The 16,959-nt window shown below is 41.4% G+C and overlaps 1 protein-coding gene across 2 annotated transcripts in view; it reads right to left on the bottom strand.

Moving 5' to 3' along the window:
- Brwd1 (bromodomain and WD repeat domain containing 1) overlaps positions 1 to 16,959 on the bottom strand; it is a 91,032-nt gene that overhangs the window by 63,197 nt on the left and 10,876 nt on the right. For both annotated transcript variants that reach the window (XM_028752554.1, XM_028752555.1), the window contains exons 5-11: positions 11,688 to 11,838; positions 9,715 to 9,813; positions 9,239 to 9,399; positions 7,970 to 8,191; positions 4,571 to 4,671; positions 3,356 to 3,426; positions 2,641 to 2,741 (exon numbers count right to left, since the gene is read on the bottom strand). In XM_028752554.1, the coding sequence (XP_028608387.1) occupies positions 2,641 to 2,741; positions 3,356 to 3,426; positions 4,571 to 4,671; positions 7,970 to 8,191; positions 9,239 to 9,399; positions 9,715 to 9,813; positions 11,688 to 11,838 (906 nt within the window). The remainder of the gene's footprint in view (positions 1 to 2,640; positions 2,742 to 3,355; positions 3,427 to 4,570; positions 4,672 to 7,969; positions 8,192 to 9,238; positions 9,400 to 9,714; positions 9,814 to 11,687; positions 11,839 to 16,959) is intronic.

Here is a 16,959-nt window from a genome sequence, read left to right as displayed (position 1 = left end):
AGAGGAGAGAGGAGAGAGGAGAGAGGAGAGAGGAGAGAGGAGAGAGGAGGAGAGAGGAGAGAGGAGAGAGAACAGAGAGAAAGCAGGCTGAAAAGCTGTCTCCAGCAGAACACAGGCCACCAGCTTGGACCCTCACCACTTCCAAAGCCCCTTTCCAACCCAAGGCTGGTCCTTGGCATAAACAGCAAGAAACTGACTTTGCCTGATCATTGTATCTACGTGTATCTCAAACTCTGATGAAGCAAAATACAGCACTTTATGTACAAAACATGTTCTCCTTTAGCATGACCTAAACCTATCTATTTATTAAATAAATTCCCTAATAGGGACTGTTTTCCATAAAACCTTAGGACTGATATTTGATTCCTAAGGCACACACAGTGTCTCACAATCATGTGGGTAATTCCAGTTCCAGGGAATCTGACCCTCTTCAGTTCTCAAAGAGCACTAGGTACACAAGTAATTTATAAACACAGTACTTCTATGTATAAATTTAATTTTTAAATTTAAGATAAAAATGTTTCTTTCTCTGTGTGTATGTAGCATGTGTGAATGTGTACGTACATATTCATTCCTGTACAAATGTATGTGAGAGTCACAAGTAGATACTGGGTGTCTTCCCTACCCATCTCTACCTTACATTTTTGAGTCAAGGTCTTTCTAAATATATTAAAGGGAGCCCCAGGATAGGCTGTGTGTTTCCATCCTCCAGCAGGGGTTTGCACTGGGGTCCAAACTCAGGTCACCATGGTTTTCCCATCCACTCTAGGAGAACTTCCCACTAAAGATAATCTAGTCCTTGATAAACCAAAATACTGACAGCTAGCTTACTAGACATTCACAAAACAGCATTCTAACTGCATGAACTTGGTTAGAATAATAGATTTGTTTTAATATAAACCATTGAGATTATCATATGCAAGACGGGGCTAAAACTAGGGCAGTGCTGGTGCATGCTTCTTAGCCCCAGCACTTGGGAGGCAGAGGCAGGTTTCCAGGCCAGCCTCTTTATTTTACAAAGTGAGGAAAGCCAGCTTTGCACAAGAGAAACTTGGGAGGTGGGGGCACTTAAAAGCTAAAGGACCACAATGTCCATCTGAGCTGTCAGTCATCTCCCTCCATTTAAATGTAAATGCTATGTATAAGCTTAAGTACAGAATGAATAAAAATCATCCTGTACCTGAACACTTACATTCTTACTTGTCTTGAAGATACATGTAGCACAGGGTGGCCTCCAGCTGCTCAATCTGTAGTTAAGCATGACCCTGCAGTCCTTATCCTCTTGCCTTATCCTCCCAAAAGCCAGGACTATAGGTATAAACCACCATATCCAGCTTTACATTTATAAACACACAAATTCTCTACATTTTATTTAATATTTTAGCTGTGCAATGTGATTCAATAAAAACTGATGAGACTATCACTGGGAGGTGAGGTGGAGTAATGAAGCATGTGTGTCACCCTGTGTTCAATCTCCAGCACCAGGCAGAAAAAATATAAATGATGACATCTCAGAAATGCAAGTGACTTCATACTTCAACATGTAAATACTCTGTAGATGACTGCAAGGTAACAGCATCTCCTGGATGCATCTGCCAGCTACACATAGGAGCACACAGCAGGTATAGTATGCACAAGACCTACCTGTTCTAGTCAAGTCAGACCAAATCCCAGCATGGAGGTGGAAGGGGGAGTCCACCACAAAGTCCCACCTCTAGCAGAGGAGCTATTAGCACTCGTTAACTGATAGGAGAAAAGGTCAGCCTTCTCTCCAAGGCATACCCTGGTAGGCTGACCACGCTCCAGTAAGAAGGCCATACATCTAAGAATATCTGGGCAGCATAAACTTGGCCTTGATTGGGGGTGGAAGATGCCAGAAAGCTGGGTGAACAGAGAGTTACAGAGGGCATGGTAGGGAATGAATATGATCTGAACATGTACAAAATTCTCATAGAAAAGAAAACAAGACAGACTTGATAGATGATAGATTAGACAGTCATAGATGAACTCAAACTCTCATTATTTGTCTCTACAAGTAAATAGGGTAGGGCTGGAAGAACAGCTCTTCATTTAAGAGCACATACTGGTCTTTGAGAGAGCCCACCCACATGGAGCAGGCTCACAACTGCCTGCAACTCCAGCTCCAGGGGAATCTAATACCCTCCTCCCTCTGGCCTCCTCTGGCACCTGCACTCAAGTGGACCACACACCATCAACCCCACAGACCTACACATGCCCATCATCCACCCCACAGACCCACACCCACACACCACCCACCCCACAGACCCCCACCTACACATGTACACCACTCACTCCACAGACACATACACCCACCCACACACACACACCATTTTTAAAGAGAATGAAAATAAGTAGGGCAGAGTGGCATACAGCTATAATCCTAAGAGAAGCATGTAGCTATGATCCTAGCACTCAACAGGCTGAGGCAGAAAAATACTGAGTTTGACAGTTCCATGAACAAAGGGAGATCAGATCCTGTCTCAGAAAGCCCAAGGGAAAAACCTTACTTAAAATAAAAGCAATCTGTTCAGCAACAACCACTCAGTTAAATTAATAAACTTGGGCTTAGAAGCAAAAGAATTATTAACCATATTCAGAATTTTAAAAATAAATGCTTACAGTGTGGCTTTCAAGTTCGGCGATTTTTTCAGGTGCTTCGAATCCCAAAAAATACATTCTGATTACATGATCAGTACTACCTGTAGCTAAAAACATACCACCTGAAATAAAAATGTTAAAGCTTAAAATATGTAGCTTGTAACAAATAACACCAACAAAACATACTTCTTTCTATACATGCAGTACAAAGTTCTTTCTGGAAATTAGAGTTACTGCCACAAATCTATCCTCCAGCTAGGTCATTAGGTAAGCTTATAGAGCTGAACTCTTGGCTTTGGTGAAAAAGTCACCCCTACTAGAACACTCCCTCTCTCTCTCTCAGCTTTACTGAGCAAGAGGCGGCAGCACCACACCGAGCATTGGTGCCCTAAAGACCAGGGACAAAGCAGACGTCTTCTGAGCAGATGCTTCAGTGTAGAGCTCACCTGTGACACTGTCCCTTCCTGAGGAAAATGCATGGATGGGCCTAGTCTATAAAGTTTCCCAAACAAGTCCACTGGACAAGAAAAGAATAAGGGTTATAATTTTGCCAAGATTCTGTATTAAATATAAACAAATTTGAAGTTAGGCAGAATATAAGAAACAATATCCTACACATGGCCACATGACATTAGAAGGGCTTATCTGACACCATGAGCCTCCTTGCATATCAATGACTCTGAATACTGATTGGAAAGGGGAAGAAAGGAAAGGCAAGCATCGAGTATGATCTTACCAACACTAAATGAAGAACACAGCATCTGAACACCAGGCCTTGGCTTTTCCGTGAACTTCAGGGGGCGTGGACTTTAAAAGAAGATGATATGCCTTTAGAATACATGATACACTTCATTAGAGCACTGGAGGTTTTTCTATGACTACGGAGTCTGCATGATGTGTGTCCATATGGGAGCACACGTGCCATGATGCACTCACAGAGGTGAGGACCATTTTCATGAGTGTCTTCACCTCGACAGGGTGGAACTCAGTCATCAGTTTCCAGAGAAGGAGCTTTTACCAAGAACCATATCACTGGCCCTAAACTATTGCTTATTAACTTAGCATATTAACATTACTACAGCTCCTTGTGCTAGAGATCTTACTGAACTAGTAGGCTACTTGCTTGCCTTAGGCAAACTAGAGTTTGGTCACAGACACATTTCTGTGAGAATGCCTTGTCAATGGAAGGATTTTAGAATCCAACTCCTCCTCACGTATGACAAAATACATCTCAGTATCAATCTTTAATTTCCATCAATAATGCTGAAGTTAGAGGCTAGAGTTCATTATAAATTCAGATAAAACACATGCTACGTGCATATAATCTCAAGATCTGTTCACCAACATGGTAACAAAAACAAATATATATAAAATCTCCCAATTTAGTTCAAGACATCCTCATAAATTTCTGCCCCAGTGTCACAAACTTTTAATCCCAGAGGGGCAAGTGCATCCCTGTGAATTGGGAGGCCAGCCTGATCAGCACAGCAAGTTTTAAGTCAGCCAGGGCTATGTATTGAGACCATCTTTAAACAAACAAACAAACAAACAAATCTTCTGAGTATTTTACAACTTCTACACAAACTGACTATACTATCAGATTTTAAATTTAAATAAACATTTTCGTTCCTCAAGTCCATGACTACACTAAGTACTGAGTATTCACAAGCAGCTTGGAGCCACTACTCCCGCAGCAAAGTTTCTGGAGTACTGTGCTACTGACTGAATTTCTGATTTCACACTTAACTCTCCATTTCTCTGTTTTAAATCCACATCTATTACTTGAATTTGCTTACACAAAGGTGAGCTATAAATAAAGTCCTTTAAGCTTCTCAGTCACAGTGAAGGTGATGTAAAGCACATGCAGTAACAAGTTCAGGAGAAAAACATTTAGACGGTCCCGTCATTACATTACAGAGGAGAAACCACCGCATAGAGATAGATCACTCACCTGAATTTCAAGGACTCTAAATCCCACTGCCAAAAGCAAACAGTCCCATCAGCACCAGTAGAAACCATGTACCGCTGAGGTCCTTTGGCCATTGGGCTAAACTGAAAGTCAAAAACATGTATGAATCTTCCAGAGTTTCTCCTTAGTTTACAACTTACCAGTTGCCTCAAACTCACATCAACCAACAAGCTAAGAAAGTAAAGCACAAATTCAAGCTGTAGGTGACATGAGTGAGAACTCTAAGAGTACACTTAAAATACATGTGGTTCTGATGCATTTTCAATATAAGTAAACAAGAACCAGAAACCATGACTTGATCTGACATGGTCAAGTCCAGTTTTAAGATACCAGAAGCGTGCCAGACCTGAGCTTCAACATTTCATACTATTCAGTGGAAAAACCAGACCCTAGTCCATGAAAAGTACACGGACATAATGACAAAAGAAAAACCTAAATTAGACCCAAGTACAAGACAAAGGTAACATCTTAGATCTGGTAGGAAGCAACAGGAGGTACGGAAGGTGGCAACACAAGAGCACACTCCAAATAACATCAGTGACTTATACACCTTAGAGAATAAACAGAGCTAAATAAAACACCAAGTTCTACTGAAACAGAATAAAAACAGTGTGCTAACCAACTAGCTAACCGGGCAATGGTGGCACACATCTTTAATCTCCAGCACTGCAGAGGCAGGTGGATCTCTGTGAGTTCAAGACTAGCCTGGTATAGGAGTTCCAGGGTTACATAAAGAAATTCCTGTCTTAAAACAAACCAAAAGAGAGAACTTGAAACTGGGCTAAAGAGAGAAACCCAAGGACAGAAGGCTTCCTAGGCCCTGAGCCCAATAAAATTAAAACTGACACTGCAGTGTCTACAGAAATGCTCTTACTCACATCACAGGGGTTCTGCACCAAACCTCAAATACACAGTCAGCTGCCCCATTTCCTTCCACTAGAACTTTGCTAATCCTGCCTGAACTGACACACTGGCTTCTAACAGCTCTATGGCAGTGGTGCAGCTGCAACCAATATTGCTACTGCAGCTGCAACACACTGCAGCTACTGCTGCAACCGGATCTCACTACTTTGCATACTTGGTTAGCTCTTAAGTCACTATGTAGCCCACAAAGGTTTCTTACAGTGATCTTCTTGTCTCACTCCTGAACACTGGGCTTAGCAAGCAGTGCCCCACACAGTCTGCACTTTCTAATGTGTTGTGTTTTGTGTGTGTGTGTGTGTGTGTGTCTTGCTATATAGCCCAGACTGGCTTTGAACTCATGACTCTATTGGCATTAAAGGCCTATGCCACTACACAGAGCTTCCACCACTGAACTCTTAAATCAGCTATAGATTCAATGCAGTTTGCCTCTGCTTCTGGTTCAATGGTGGAATTGTCTCTGCTTATTTCAACAGGATGTATACGCACAAGCCATCCAACACAGACTGAGACCATGTATTCCCTGATCTCCATTCCGCTTGACTGCTCACCACTGCATGGCTCCTGTCCAGTGAAGTTTGGATCTTATTATTAATATGTATTTGCATTTTTCTCTAATATTCCTTTTTTACATCTTATGTTTGCTTGTCTCTAAGCAACTAATGCTTTTAGCCTGCACCAGATTGGTAATCACTGATCCAGAAGAACTGAGATTATTTGAAGCTGGACTCTGGTTTCTGTAAAGGCAGATATATTTCTAGATGATCCTTACTTCTAAGATGAAACTTGTTTTTGTTTTTTTGTTTGTTTTTTTGTTTGTTTTTTTTTTTTGGTTTTTCGAGACAGGGTTTCTCTGTATAGCCCTGGCTGTCCTGGAACTCACTCTGTAGACCAGGCTGGCCTCAAACTCAGAAATCCGCCTGTCTCTGTCTCCCAAGTGCTAGGATTAAAAGGCATGCACCACCACCGCCCAGCAACAGAGTTGTTCTTATTTTACCAAAACCCTATACAAGAGATTGTAATTTGTATCCTATCTGCCCTTAAACCATGAATCTATGTCAGACATTTAACTAAACATCCCAACTAACTCAAACACCTTTTAATACACGCTCTCTCTGTACTCTCGTTATTTATTACATTTTGACCAATACATATCCCAGTATAAAGCCTCGGCTTTTTCATCTCTGTGCAGTGTTTCTAGCAATTTTAAGGTAAGTCCTATTGAGCCAATGGTTGTAAAGTGGTAATCAATGGATTCTAACATAGACTATCAGATATGCTGTGCCTTCTGACAGAGAGCTGATGTCTCAATCTGATGCTCTCCGTACAACAGCAGTGCTTTAACCAAGAATTCTCAAGGCCTGGCACATGCGTATTAAAACATAATCCCCACACTGTACTCAGTGCTTAGCAAACCAAAGCTGCACAAGAAAATGGAACCAATGCTGTACTTTACAGCAAATCCAATCAAAGGCAGCAACATGTCATCAAAAGCCTCACAAATCAGCTAACGATGTAAATCGACATAAGAAATGTGATTAAACACATAACTATCAAAGGCTGGGCATGGTGGTACACCCTTTAGTCCCAACACTCAAGAGGCAGAGGCAGGTGCATCTGAGTTCCAGATCCTGAAGGTCACTTCATGAACTCCAGAGTACCAATGCTCTGGCAGAGAAAACTGATTTACGAGAAACACAAAGCAAAGTGGGAAGCAACCCAGGATGACACCCGCAACCTCCACCAGATCACAGCTGAGTGGCCCAGGTCCCAGCACGGAGACCTGGCAGTGGATAGTGGGAACTTGAGTGTCTTTCAATTCTACACAAGCTCTTTTTTTATTTCCAACTTTAACTAAATAATACTACTCTACTTGCATGACAACTGCCAATTTTAATGTTACCACGTAGGTTGTTTTTAAAAGAATTATGCTTTAGAATTACAAACTGAAACAGTTACAAAAGAACCTGACACTGGCAGAATTTGCTTTAGATACAACCTGAAATGGTCAGGAAGATTTTTTAAAATAAATTTAATCAACTCAATTACACAAGTTTTAAACAGAAACATAACATTGCCAGTTTGTAACAGGCAAATTCTCATCCAATTCATCTACTGAGCAGTCAGTCGCCCAGAAAGCCCCATCTCCTTATGTGTTGTTATTCTGTAATCTATAAAAAAATCACCAGAACGGGAGATGGCTCAGGGGTCAAGAACGCTCACTGACTCACTACTGTTACAGAAGATGTGGGTTCAATTCTCAGCATGCATAGGGCTGCTACTATCTTCCATGGGCACTGCACACACAATGGTGCACAGACATGGATACAAGCAAAACACCCATAAAATAAAATTTTAAAACATACCCAAGTTTTTAAAATTAAAACACCATCAATCACATTATCTTACTACTTCTCAATTCCAAAAGTTAAGTTTTAGTGTCACTAGGCTACAGGTTACCTGCAAAGATGTAATTGACCCCGTGTGTCCTTGCAGCACAGCAACTGGGGCGCAAGTCCTCAAGCACCACACCCTAATGATCTTATCACAGCTTCCTGCAGCAATCAGTGTGTTCTCGTAGTTCACTGCCATGTCTGAAATCTCTGCAGAATGGCCTCTTAACGTAGACAACAAGCGGCCATTATGTGTTGACCAAATCTTTACCAAACAATCATCTGAACCCTAAGAAAAAGCAATACCCCAATACAAATGTTAACACAGCATCCATTAAACTCAAATAGGGACCCCACTATTAACCTCTCCCATTCCAGCCAAATACTGAACTACAACTATCATCAGAACACACTAGAGATACACAGTATTTTTCAAGTAAAAGGTCTACATAAAAACAGTGTCTGTGGATCAGATTCCTCCATAGTCTATTTTCACAAAGTTCTCTTCCAAGAATGCAGTGGGTCCCACCCTGAACTCCTGTTCCCAATACTAGCTGCAGAAACCAGTTAGATTACTAAGCTACAAAATCAACAGATTGACAGATCCAGACTGCTGGGACCAGACTACACACAGTAGTGGGGAAAGCACCCTCATTTCAAATAAGCCAACAAGAGTCTCAAACTTGGAATCCCCAAACCAGATGGTACTCATCATTTAACAGAGCTAAGTATGTTTTTGGTCCACTTTAAAAAATTTTTTCTCCCTAGAAACACTGGAAATATCACTCTACAGTTTTCAAATAAGCACTCGACCACAGAAAGGTTGTTTTATAATGAATCTGTTCTTCTCCCAAATCAGTGATTAATCTACATAACCCTAAGTCATCACTAATGAGCTAGGGGCTGAGGAGAAATTTTTTTATTGATATATTTAAGATTAATCTTGATGTAACTTAACTCCTTAATTCTCAAATAGGCTAGAAGAGAAATTTTTATTTGTAATTTCTATTATTTGAAAACAGAGTCTATATCCAACAGAGCTGGAGCGACAGTTCCAGTTACTTTGAAGCTGGGTAGATCCAGCAGCCCTCAAAACTCACTGTCACCTCCTCATCAGCTATACAAGATTCTTCAATGTTCTGGAACCACCATTCTCAAAACAGCCCAGATCAGTTCCTTGGTCACTTGAAATACATATTAAAACTATCCAACATTAGGCCCTGCAGCAGATCTAACAGACTCCCCCGTGTTCTTTCAGATGCACCAGAGGTCCCTGAGGAAGAAGGCTATATAGCACTCCAAGTGGAAACAAATTGAGGTTACGAAGTTAACTCACTGTAAAGATTCTATGTCCTGTCCTATCAAATGCTACACAGTACACAGCAGACAGATGTCCAAGGATCCTCCTGTGCATCTTTATGTGCTGGTACATAGTTCCTGGGAACGCTGTGCTGAAAGTGGAACATCCTGTGAGCTGCTTCCCTCGATGTATCTCCACTAGGAAATAAAAACAACAACATAGTTAAGGGGCCGACACATAAAAACTACAAAGATCCCCCAAACAGTTTCTGGAGGGTAGGGTAAGTATATCTACTTGAGAAGCCAAAGGACTCTCCGTTCTAATTCTACTGTAGAACATAACCACTATTATCTTTTTCAGTTACTTTTAATTCTCTTATGTCAACAAGGAATTGACATTTGATATGTATTACTACTGAAGTAACATTCTACCAGGACTTCCACAGCATGTATAAAGTCTTCAAGATAATGCAACAAACAGTTTTGGGTACCTCATAGGCCAACCTCACTCACCAAGACTCGGTGGGGGGCCATAATTCACGGGCATTTCAGGAGGTCTTCCTCTGTGAAGAGCAGCAAAGGCAGAGCCCTTCCACACTGTGTGCCTGCAGTCTTTAAAATGAATTTTAGATACACATAAAATCTTGAAAGTTAACCCAAAGAAAGATTTTTTAGAATACTTACGTATATTTAATAAACTCTTTATTCAAGTTTTACCAACTAATATACTAATATACAACAGAAAAGCCTGGGAGGTTTATTATACTATTTCTGAGGGAAAAACTTGAAACATCTCAGATACAGCAGTAACACATCACAGCACTTTACAATCCACCAAGTGCTTTCCACATACATCAGCTCATGGAGTCCTCACAACAACCCTGTGAGGTAGGTGTTTCTGCTAATTACAAATGAGGTAACTGAGGCTCACAGGTTCCAGGACCTTTCAAGAGATCCATGTAAATTACTTGTAGGGACTGTAATACCGAGTTAACTTTATTTTTCAATACAAAATACCATACAATGTTAAAAATGAGCAGTCTTATCACAACTGACCCCAGTGTTCAAAAGTGAAGAATTTTAAGAAGATATTTTGATGTATCTAAAAATCTTTGACTTAACTCTTTTGTTTGGAAATCTGTTGGCTTGCCTTGAACTCATTAGGAAGAATTGACCAGTTCAAGTTAAATAGCTTCCCACTTTTAAGGTGAAGGCAGCTCTTCAGAGAAGAGCACATACACAGGGTTTGTGTGAGCCTTCTAAAGCTGCATCCCCACCGAGCTAACTGAACCGCACTAAGGGAAGTACCTGCCCCCACTTGAGGTCACAGAAGAACAGAGGCCAACACACAGACCTTGTGCTCCACTCCTGCTTCACAACTTTGAAACAAGGGAGAGGCATCGCGCTAAACCTCCACTGAGCGGAGCTCAGGTGCCCCTAACTGACAGGCATGCTGTGTTTCACATGAATAGAAGGAAGGTGTCCTCTGGCACTAGCACAAAACACAGCAGAAACAGGGCCTCGTTGAATTCTCTTCTGAGAGTTCTCACACAGGCAGGCCTCATCACAGAACAACTCTGAGCTTTAGCTTGACACAGGAGAAAGGAAATGCACTACCCAAGCAACTGCAGTGAAACAACTGACTACAGAAGGATTACAAAGTGAACAGGGACAGGTTCCTGATTAGAGCCAACGTGGCAGGGCTATCAGGCACTAAGAAACAACTAAGGCTGGCAGGAAACCAAGCAGGGGTGCTCTTTCTCAGTCAGGCTTTGTACTACTGGAGCATCTAAGAGGTAGCATCACATCAGCAACAGCTCATAACAGAAATAATCATGATGAAATTTATGCTAACAGCAGAACCAACACATGTGCCCATTAGCAGTTTAGACACATGTATACATACATACAGCTTATCACACATAGGTACTTAGTCTAAGTCAGTTATATGAAGCTAACAGAAAAGGTATAGCAGTTCCAAACATTTTGCTAACACATAACTTAGCAAAAAGAAAAAAAAAGGTTAAAAAAAAAAAAAAAAAGAAATCATGCAAGTTTACATTTTTGGTGCATGTTTTTCAAGCTGCTACTGTATTTTTTTTTAAAAAATGACTTCTCCTTATAACAAAGGACTTTCAGAATCTAAATATCAAAAGAAATAATCTAGAATTTAAAGTTTATTAGACATATACAATTACATCCATTGAAGTTATGAGTGAGCTACAAAATGGAAAAACTAAGAACTCACATTGATAAAACCTCAAGCACATCTTAAATTCAAGCTTTTTAGCTTAACATCTCCATCTTTGTAAGTCTTTGAAATGGAGAAGGACCCACTAAGCACATGATAAACTTCAAAGCTCTATCCTAAAGGCAGAGAATGTATAGTCCATGGCATTGCATGACCTTCCACAGTGCTTCCACAGCTTCACAATCATAACGTAAGCTACTAATACAAAGCAGAACACGTCTTCAAATTAAGGTACCTTTTGCTGTTCGTAGCAAAGACTGCCTTCCCGCACCAAGCAAAGAAGTGACTCGTGAAATACTGGGCGGAACCTCTTTATCCAGCATCGGGCCAATGCGCTGGCAGATCTGTAACAGGTGGTCAGGAGCCACATGCTTATTGGATAAGACCTGGTTGGAGAGGTAAGTTTTAATAACATTTCATACAACAGTACTCAAACATTTTTTTTTTATGATAGCCAGTTAAAATGTGAAAATCACACTGAAAACTGTAAAACATAGTAAGAAAAATTTAAAAAATAACTTACACAGTAAACTGTTTAAAGTCTAACCAAAATTTTCCTTACAGAAATTGACAATTTTTGGTCTTGGTCTCTCTCTCCCCCACCACCGTGTGTGTGTGTGTGTGTGTGTGTGTGTGTGTGTGTGTGTGTGTGTGTTTGTGGTGGTGTTGTCATTATTTTGGTTTTTTGAGATAGGGTTTCAATGTATGACTCTGGTTGTCCACAAACTCACTCAGTGTACCAACCTGGCTTCAAACTCAAAGATCTTCCAGCCTCTGTCTCCCAAGTACTAGGATTAAACATGTACACCTAAGGCATGATTTATTCTAAAACTTAAATGCAAATGACAGAGAAAAGCCACACCAACTTTGAAAACGAGCTTGAAATACCCAAGATTCAACTCACAGACCACATGAAGCTCATGAAGAAGGAAGACCAAGTGGAGGTGCTTCGGTCCTTCTTAGAAGGAGTAACAAAATACTCAAGGGAGCAAATATGGAGACAAAGTGTGGGACAGAAACTGGAGGGGCTATCTGGAGACCATTCCACCTGAGTATCCATCCCATGTGCAGTCACCAAAGGTAGATGTTGATGTGGATGTCAGGAAGTGCATGCTGACAGGAGCCTGATATAGCTGTATCCTTAGAGGTCTGCCAAAGTTTGACATATTCCAAGGCAGATGCTCACAGCTAACCATTGAACTGATCAAGGGGTTCCCAACGGAGGAGTTAAAGTGAAGACTGAAGGAGCTGAAAGGGTTTGCCGCCCCATGAGGAGAGCAACAATACCAACCAACCAGAGTTCCCAGGGTCTAAACCACCAGCCTGGGAGCACATAGGGAAGGACCCATGGCTCCAGCTGTATATGTAAGGGAGGATGGCCCTGCTGAGCATATGTGGGAGAGGAGATCCTTGGTCCCATGAAGGCTGGACGCCATGTGTGGGGGAATTCAAGGGTGGGGAAGTAGGAGTGGGGGGGTAGGTGGGAGCACATCCTCATAGAAAGCAGGAGGAGGGGGGATGGGATAGGGGGTTCCTTGGTGGGGGTGGAGGAATGAGGTAAGGGGATAACATCTGAAATGTAAATAAAATATCCAATTAAAAAAGGGGGGAGGGCCGGGCGGTGGTGGCGCACGCCTTTAATCCCAGCACTTGGGAGGCAGAGGCAGGCGGATTTCTGAGTTCGAGAGTTCGAGGCTAGCCTGGTCTACAGAGTGAGTTCCAGGACAGCCAGGGCTACTCAGAGAAACCCTGTCTCGAAAAACCAAAAAAAAAAAAAAACAAAACGGGGGGGGGAGGACCAATATTCCATTTCAAGACTTGCTGCAGAGGTGCAGTACCATAGCCAGACAGTGTTAGAAACAGATAAATCCATCGGAGGAACTGTACATGCACAGAAAAAGACTGGCTTGTTTCTAAAGCACTCATTTCTGACAAAGTGCAAACTCCAGTCAGTGCAGAAGTGTCTCCCAATAAATGGCACTGGAATAGAAACGTTTAACATTTACTTTTTGCTGTGGTTGCATATGTGGGAATACACATGGGCCAGCTGAGCAGCAAGCAACACTATGCACAAATGAAAACTTTAGATCTAGCATAACAATGTACATGACAGATATAATCATCGTATACATTTCTGAACTCATCACTGATAAGTTACTACTATTCTGGACTTTAAACAACTTTTACACTGGTAAGAGAATCGAAATAGACCAAGAGAAATACTGCAAAGCACCCATCTGATTAAGAACTTGTATCTAGAGGAGATGAAAAGAATTTGTAGCAGTACTCAAACAACACAAAATCCAAATACCACTCAGCACTCACCTGTAAGAATCACCAGAAGAAGGTGATCCAGGTGGCAAATGGGTGTGAAGACACAGGAAGAGCCAAGCACTGAGTCAAGTGCAAGCCATAAGGAGCCACGCTATTATCAAGTAGACTGGCCTGGCTAGCAGTAAAGACTGGCCAGAAGGAAAAACTACTCTGACACTTGTAAATCCTAGCACTTGGGAAGAAGAGGCGGAAGTTCAATCCCATACTCAGCTATACAGTAAAATCAAGACCACCTTGAGCTATCAGACTTCATCGCAATGAGCAGAGGCAAAACAAAAACTAAGAAAAAGAACATATGAAGAAAGTTCAGATGAGTACAAAAGGTACGAGAGCTTTTGAAAACAGTATGGCCACTCCACTCCTAGGTATGTAAAACACACACTCATGAAAGGAGGACAATTAATGTTCTCAACGTTTTAAGATATCTGTGTATAGCTGTTTGCCTGCACCTGTCAGTTATGTGCATACCTTCAGACTAAAGAGGGAGATCTCCCTAGAACTTGAGTTAAGGATGATTTGAGTTACCAAATAGGTGCTGGGAACCAAACCCCCAGGCCTCCACAACAGCATCAAGCGCTGTTAACCACTGAGTCATCTCTCCAGGCTGTACATGAATACAAAAGCTTCTTTTCAGCCGGGCGGTGGTGGCGCACACCTTTAATCTCAGCACTTGGGAGGCAGAGGCAGGCAGATTTCTGAGTTCAAGGCCAGCCTGGTCTACAGAGTGAGTTCCAGGACAGCCAGGACTACACAGCAAAAACCTGTCTCAAAAAACCAAAAAAAAAAAAAAAAAGGTTCTTTTCAATTAAGGTAAAAACCAATTTCTAGAAACAAATGAATAAGTAAATATACAATACCAATATAATATTTAGCAATAAAAACAAACTCTTAAGCCAAGCACAGCAGCTGATATCTATAATCATACTTGCAAGGCAGAACTCATGTTCAAGATCCAGAATAGCCAGGGTTACAGAAAAGTTGATTCCACAACTCTGCATGTGAGAAGCACTAGTTAAACAACAGTGCTCTTCCCGCTGCTGTGATCCCCAACCATTAACTCATTTCGTTGCCACTTCATAGCTATCATTTTGCTCCTGTTATTAATCATGATGTAAATACCTGATTATGCAACTCCCAAAGGGGTCAAGACTCGAAAGTTGAAAACTCATGAATTAAGATTCAGTAGATCACTAAGAAGGAAAGAGGTGATCACGGCAGTCAGAGAGAAGTGAGAAAGGGGCCTAGGGAAGTTGGGATACTACATATATTCATTAACATATCAAAGAACAAAGAAACTTAAATAATACACAGATAAGATACAACAGACCAGCTACTGAAGTCAGAGACTATCAGAATGCATGAAGGTACCAGTAGAACTCTTCACTGTTCTCACGGTGTAACAACATTCTGCTTTTATCAAAGTCCACACTTAAATCAAATCATTAGGCAGAATGTTAACTATACTTCAATAAAGATAAGCCACAAGAACAAAACACAAAGAGAACTGTAACTTTAACATATGGGGACACCCACCATTAAATGACATGAATGCATCTCAAGTAAAACTGAATGATATATATACATGTATGTATGTGCACAGGTATAATAGATACACATACATATATAGCAGGCCTTGAATTCAGAGATTCAATTGCCTCTCGAATTAAAGGTATGTGAAAACACACACACACACACACACACACCTTTTAAAGACAGTCTCACTCTGAGCCTGGCTGCTCCCATCCCCTTTTTAAAGACAGCCTCGGGCTAGAGAGATGGCTCAGTGGTTAAAAGCACTGACTGCACTTCCAGAGGTCCTGAGTTCAAATCCCAGCAACCACATGGTGGCTCACAACCATCTGTAATGGGATCTGATGCCTTCTTCTGGTGTGTCTGAAGACAGCTACAGTGTACTCATATATAATAAATAAATAAATCTTAAAAAAAAAAAAAAAAAGACAAAGACAGCCTCATTCTGGGCCTGGCTGGCCTGGAGACTGTTGGCATGTCAGGCTGGCCTTGAATCTGAAGGTCTCCTATCCAGGGATTATAGCTGTAGGTTGTAGTAGTGGATTTGTGACTCTGGATTGGAGGCTTTGGGCTGGTTTGCCTGTTTGGGGAGGTGTTTACAGCTCTGAAGATTTAACCCAGAGCTTCACAAAATCTACAACCAAGCTCCTTCATTAGCACCATGTCTATACAATGACACAAATTTTGTTTTTAACACAGGGTTATGCTATGTATGGAAGGCCAGGCTAATCTCCTCTGTTTGAGACCCTTATCCTCAGCTATCTAAGATGGGATTGCAGGCACCTCCTTCTATGCACAGATACCTGATCTGACACATCCTTAATTAAGAAGCTGAAGAAATGAAAACATAGCTACTTCTCACAGGCACTCAATACCAAAAAACACCAAACACTCTCTAAAAGCCAAAAACATACACTAGTTTTTCATGCTAGGTTATACAACAGTAATGGTGTCTTTTCAATGTGGAAATATCATGTTATACTGGAATACATTCCTAATAAATGTGTTATATAGGATTTTAGTGAGTAGTTCGGTTATCTTCTCTGCTAGTGATTTATTGCTTGCTATTCTATGTTTGCTCTATAATATGGAAATGGGGTTAGACAATAGCCAGTCACACAATCATCTTGAGTTCAGAATGGGACATAAAGCAGAGACGACCACCCACAGTGTCAACTGCACACTTGGACCAGAAATGCTATGGCAGAGTACAGGTGCAGTAAGTAGGTAGCAGAGGTGTACAAGTTCTGCAGGGCCAGAGAGATGGGTCAGCATCAGAGAGCACTGGCTGCTCTTGCTGAGGACTGGGATTTGGTTCCCAGCACTCAGAATACTCTCCACAGTCTACTCCAGTTCTAAGGGATCAGACAAAACACACTCTTCTGACCTTTAAAGACACCAGAGGTTTGTTCATGTACATACATCCAGGCAAACCACTCATACACACACACAAAAAATTAATTTCAAAAAAACGTTGTACTGTTTTGCAAAGGAAGCAAGAACCTTGAGCCTTGAAGATGAGAAGCAGAGGCTGGACATTAAGTGGACAACAACCAACTGAGAACACTGGACAGCTATCATGTTTAAACTACAACAGCAGTTGGCAGAACTCTATAGGGACCTTCAAAGGCCACTGAACATTT

The sequence above is a fragment of the Grammomys surdaster genome, unplaced genomic scaffold, assembly GCF_004785775.1.
Source record: "Grammomys surdaster isolate TR1022 unplaced genomic scaffold, NIH_TR_1.0 125925, whole genome shotgun sequence".
In the NCBI taxonomy this organism is placed as follows: Eukaryota; Metazoa; Chordata; class Mammalia; order Rodentia; family Muridae; genus Grammomys; species Grammomys surdaster.
This window is presented reverse-complemented; position numbering and strand designations above follow the sequence as displayed.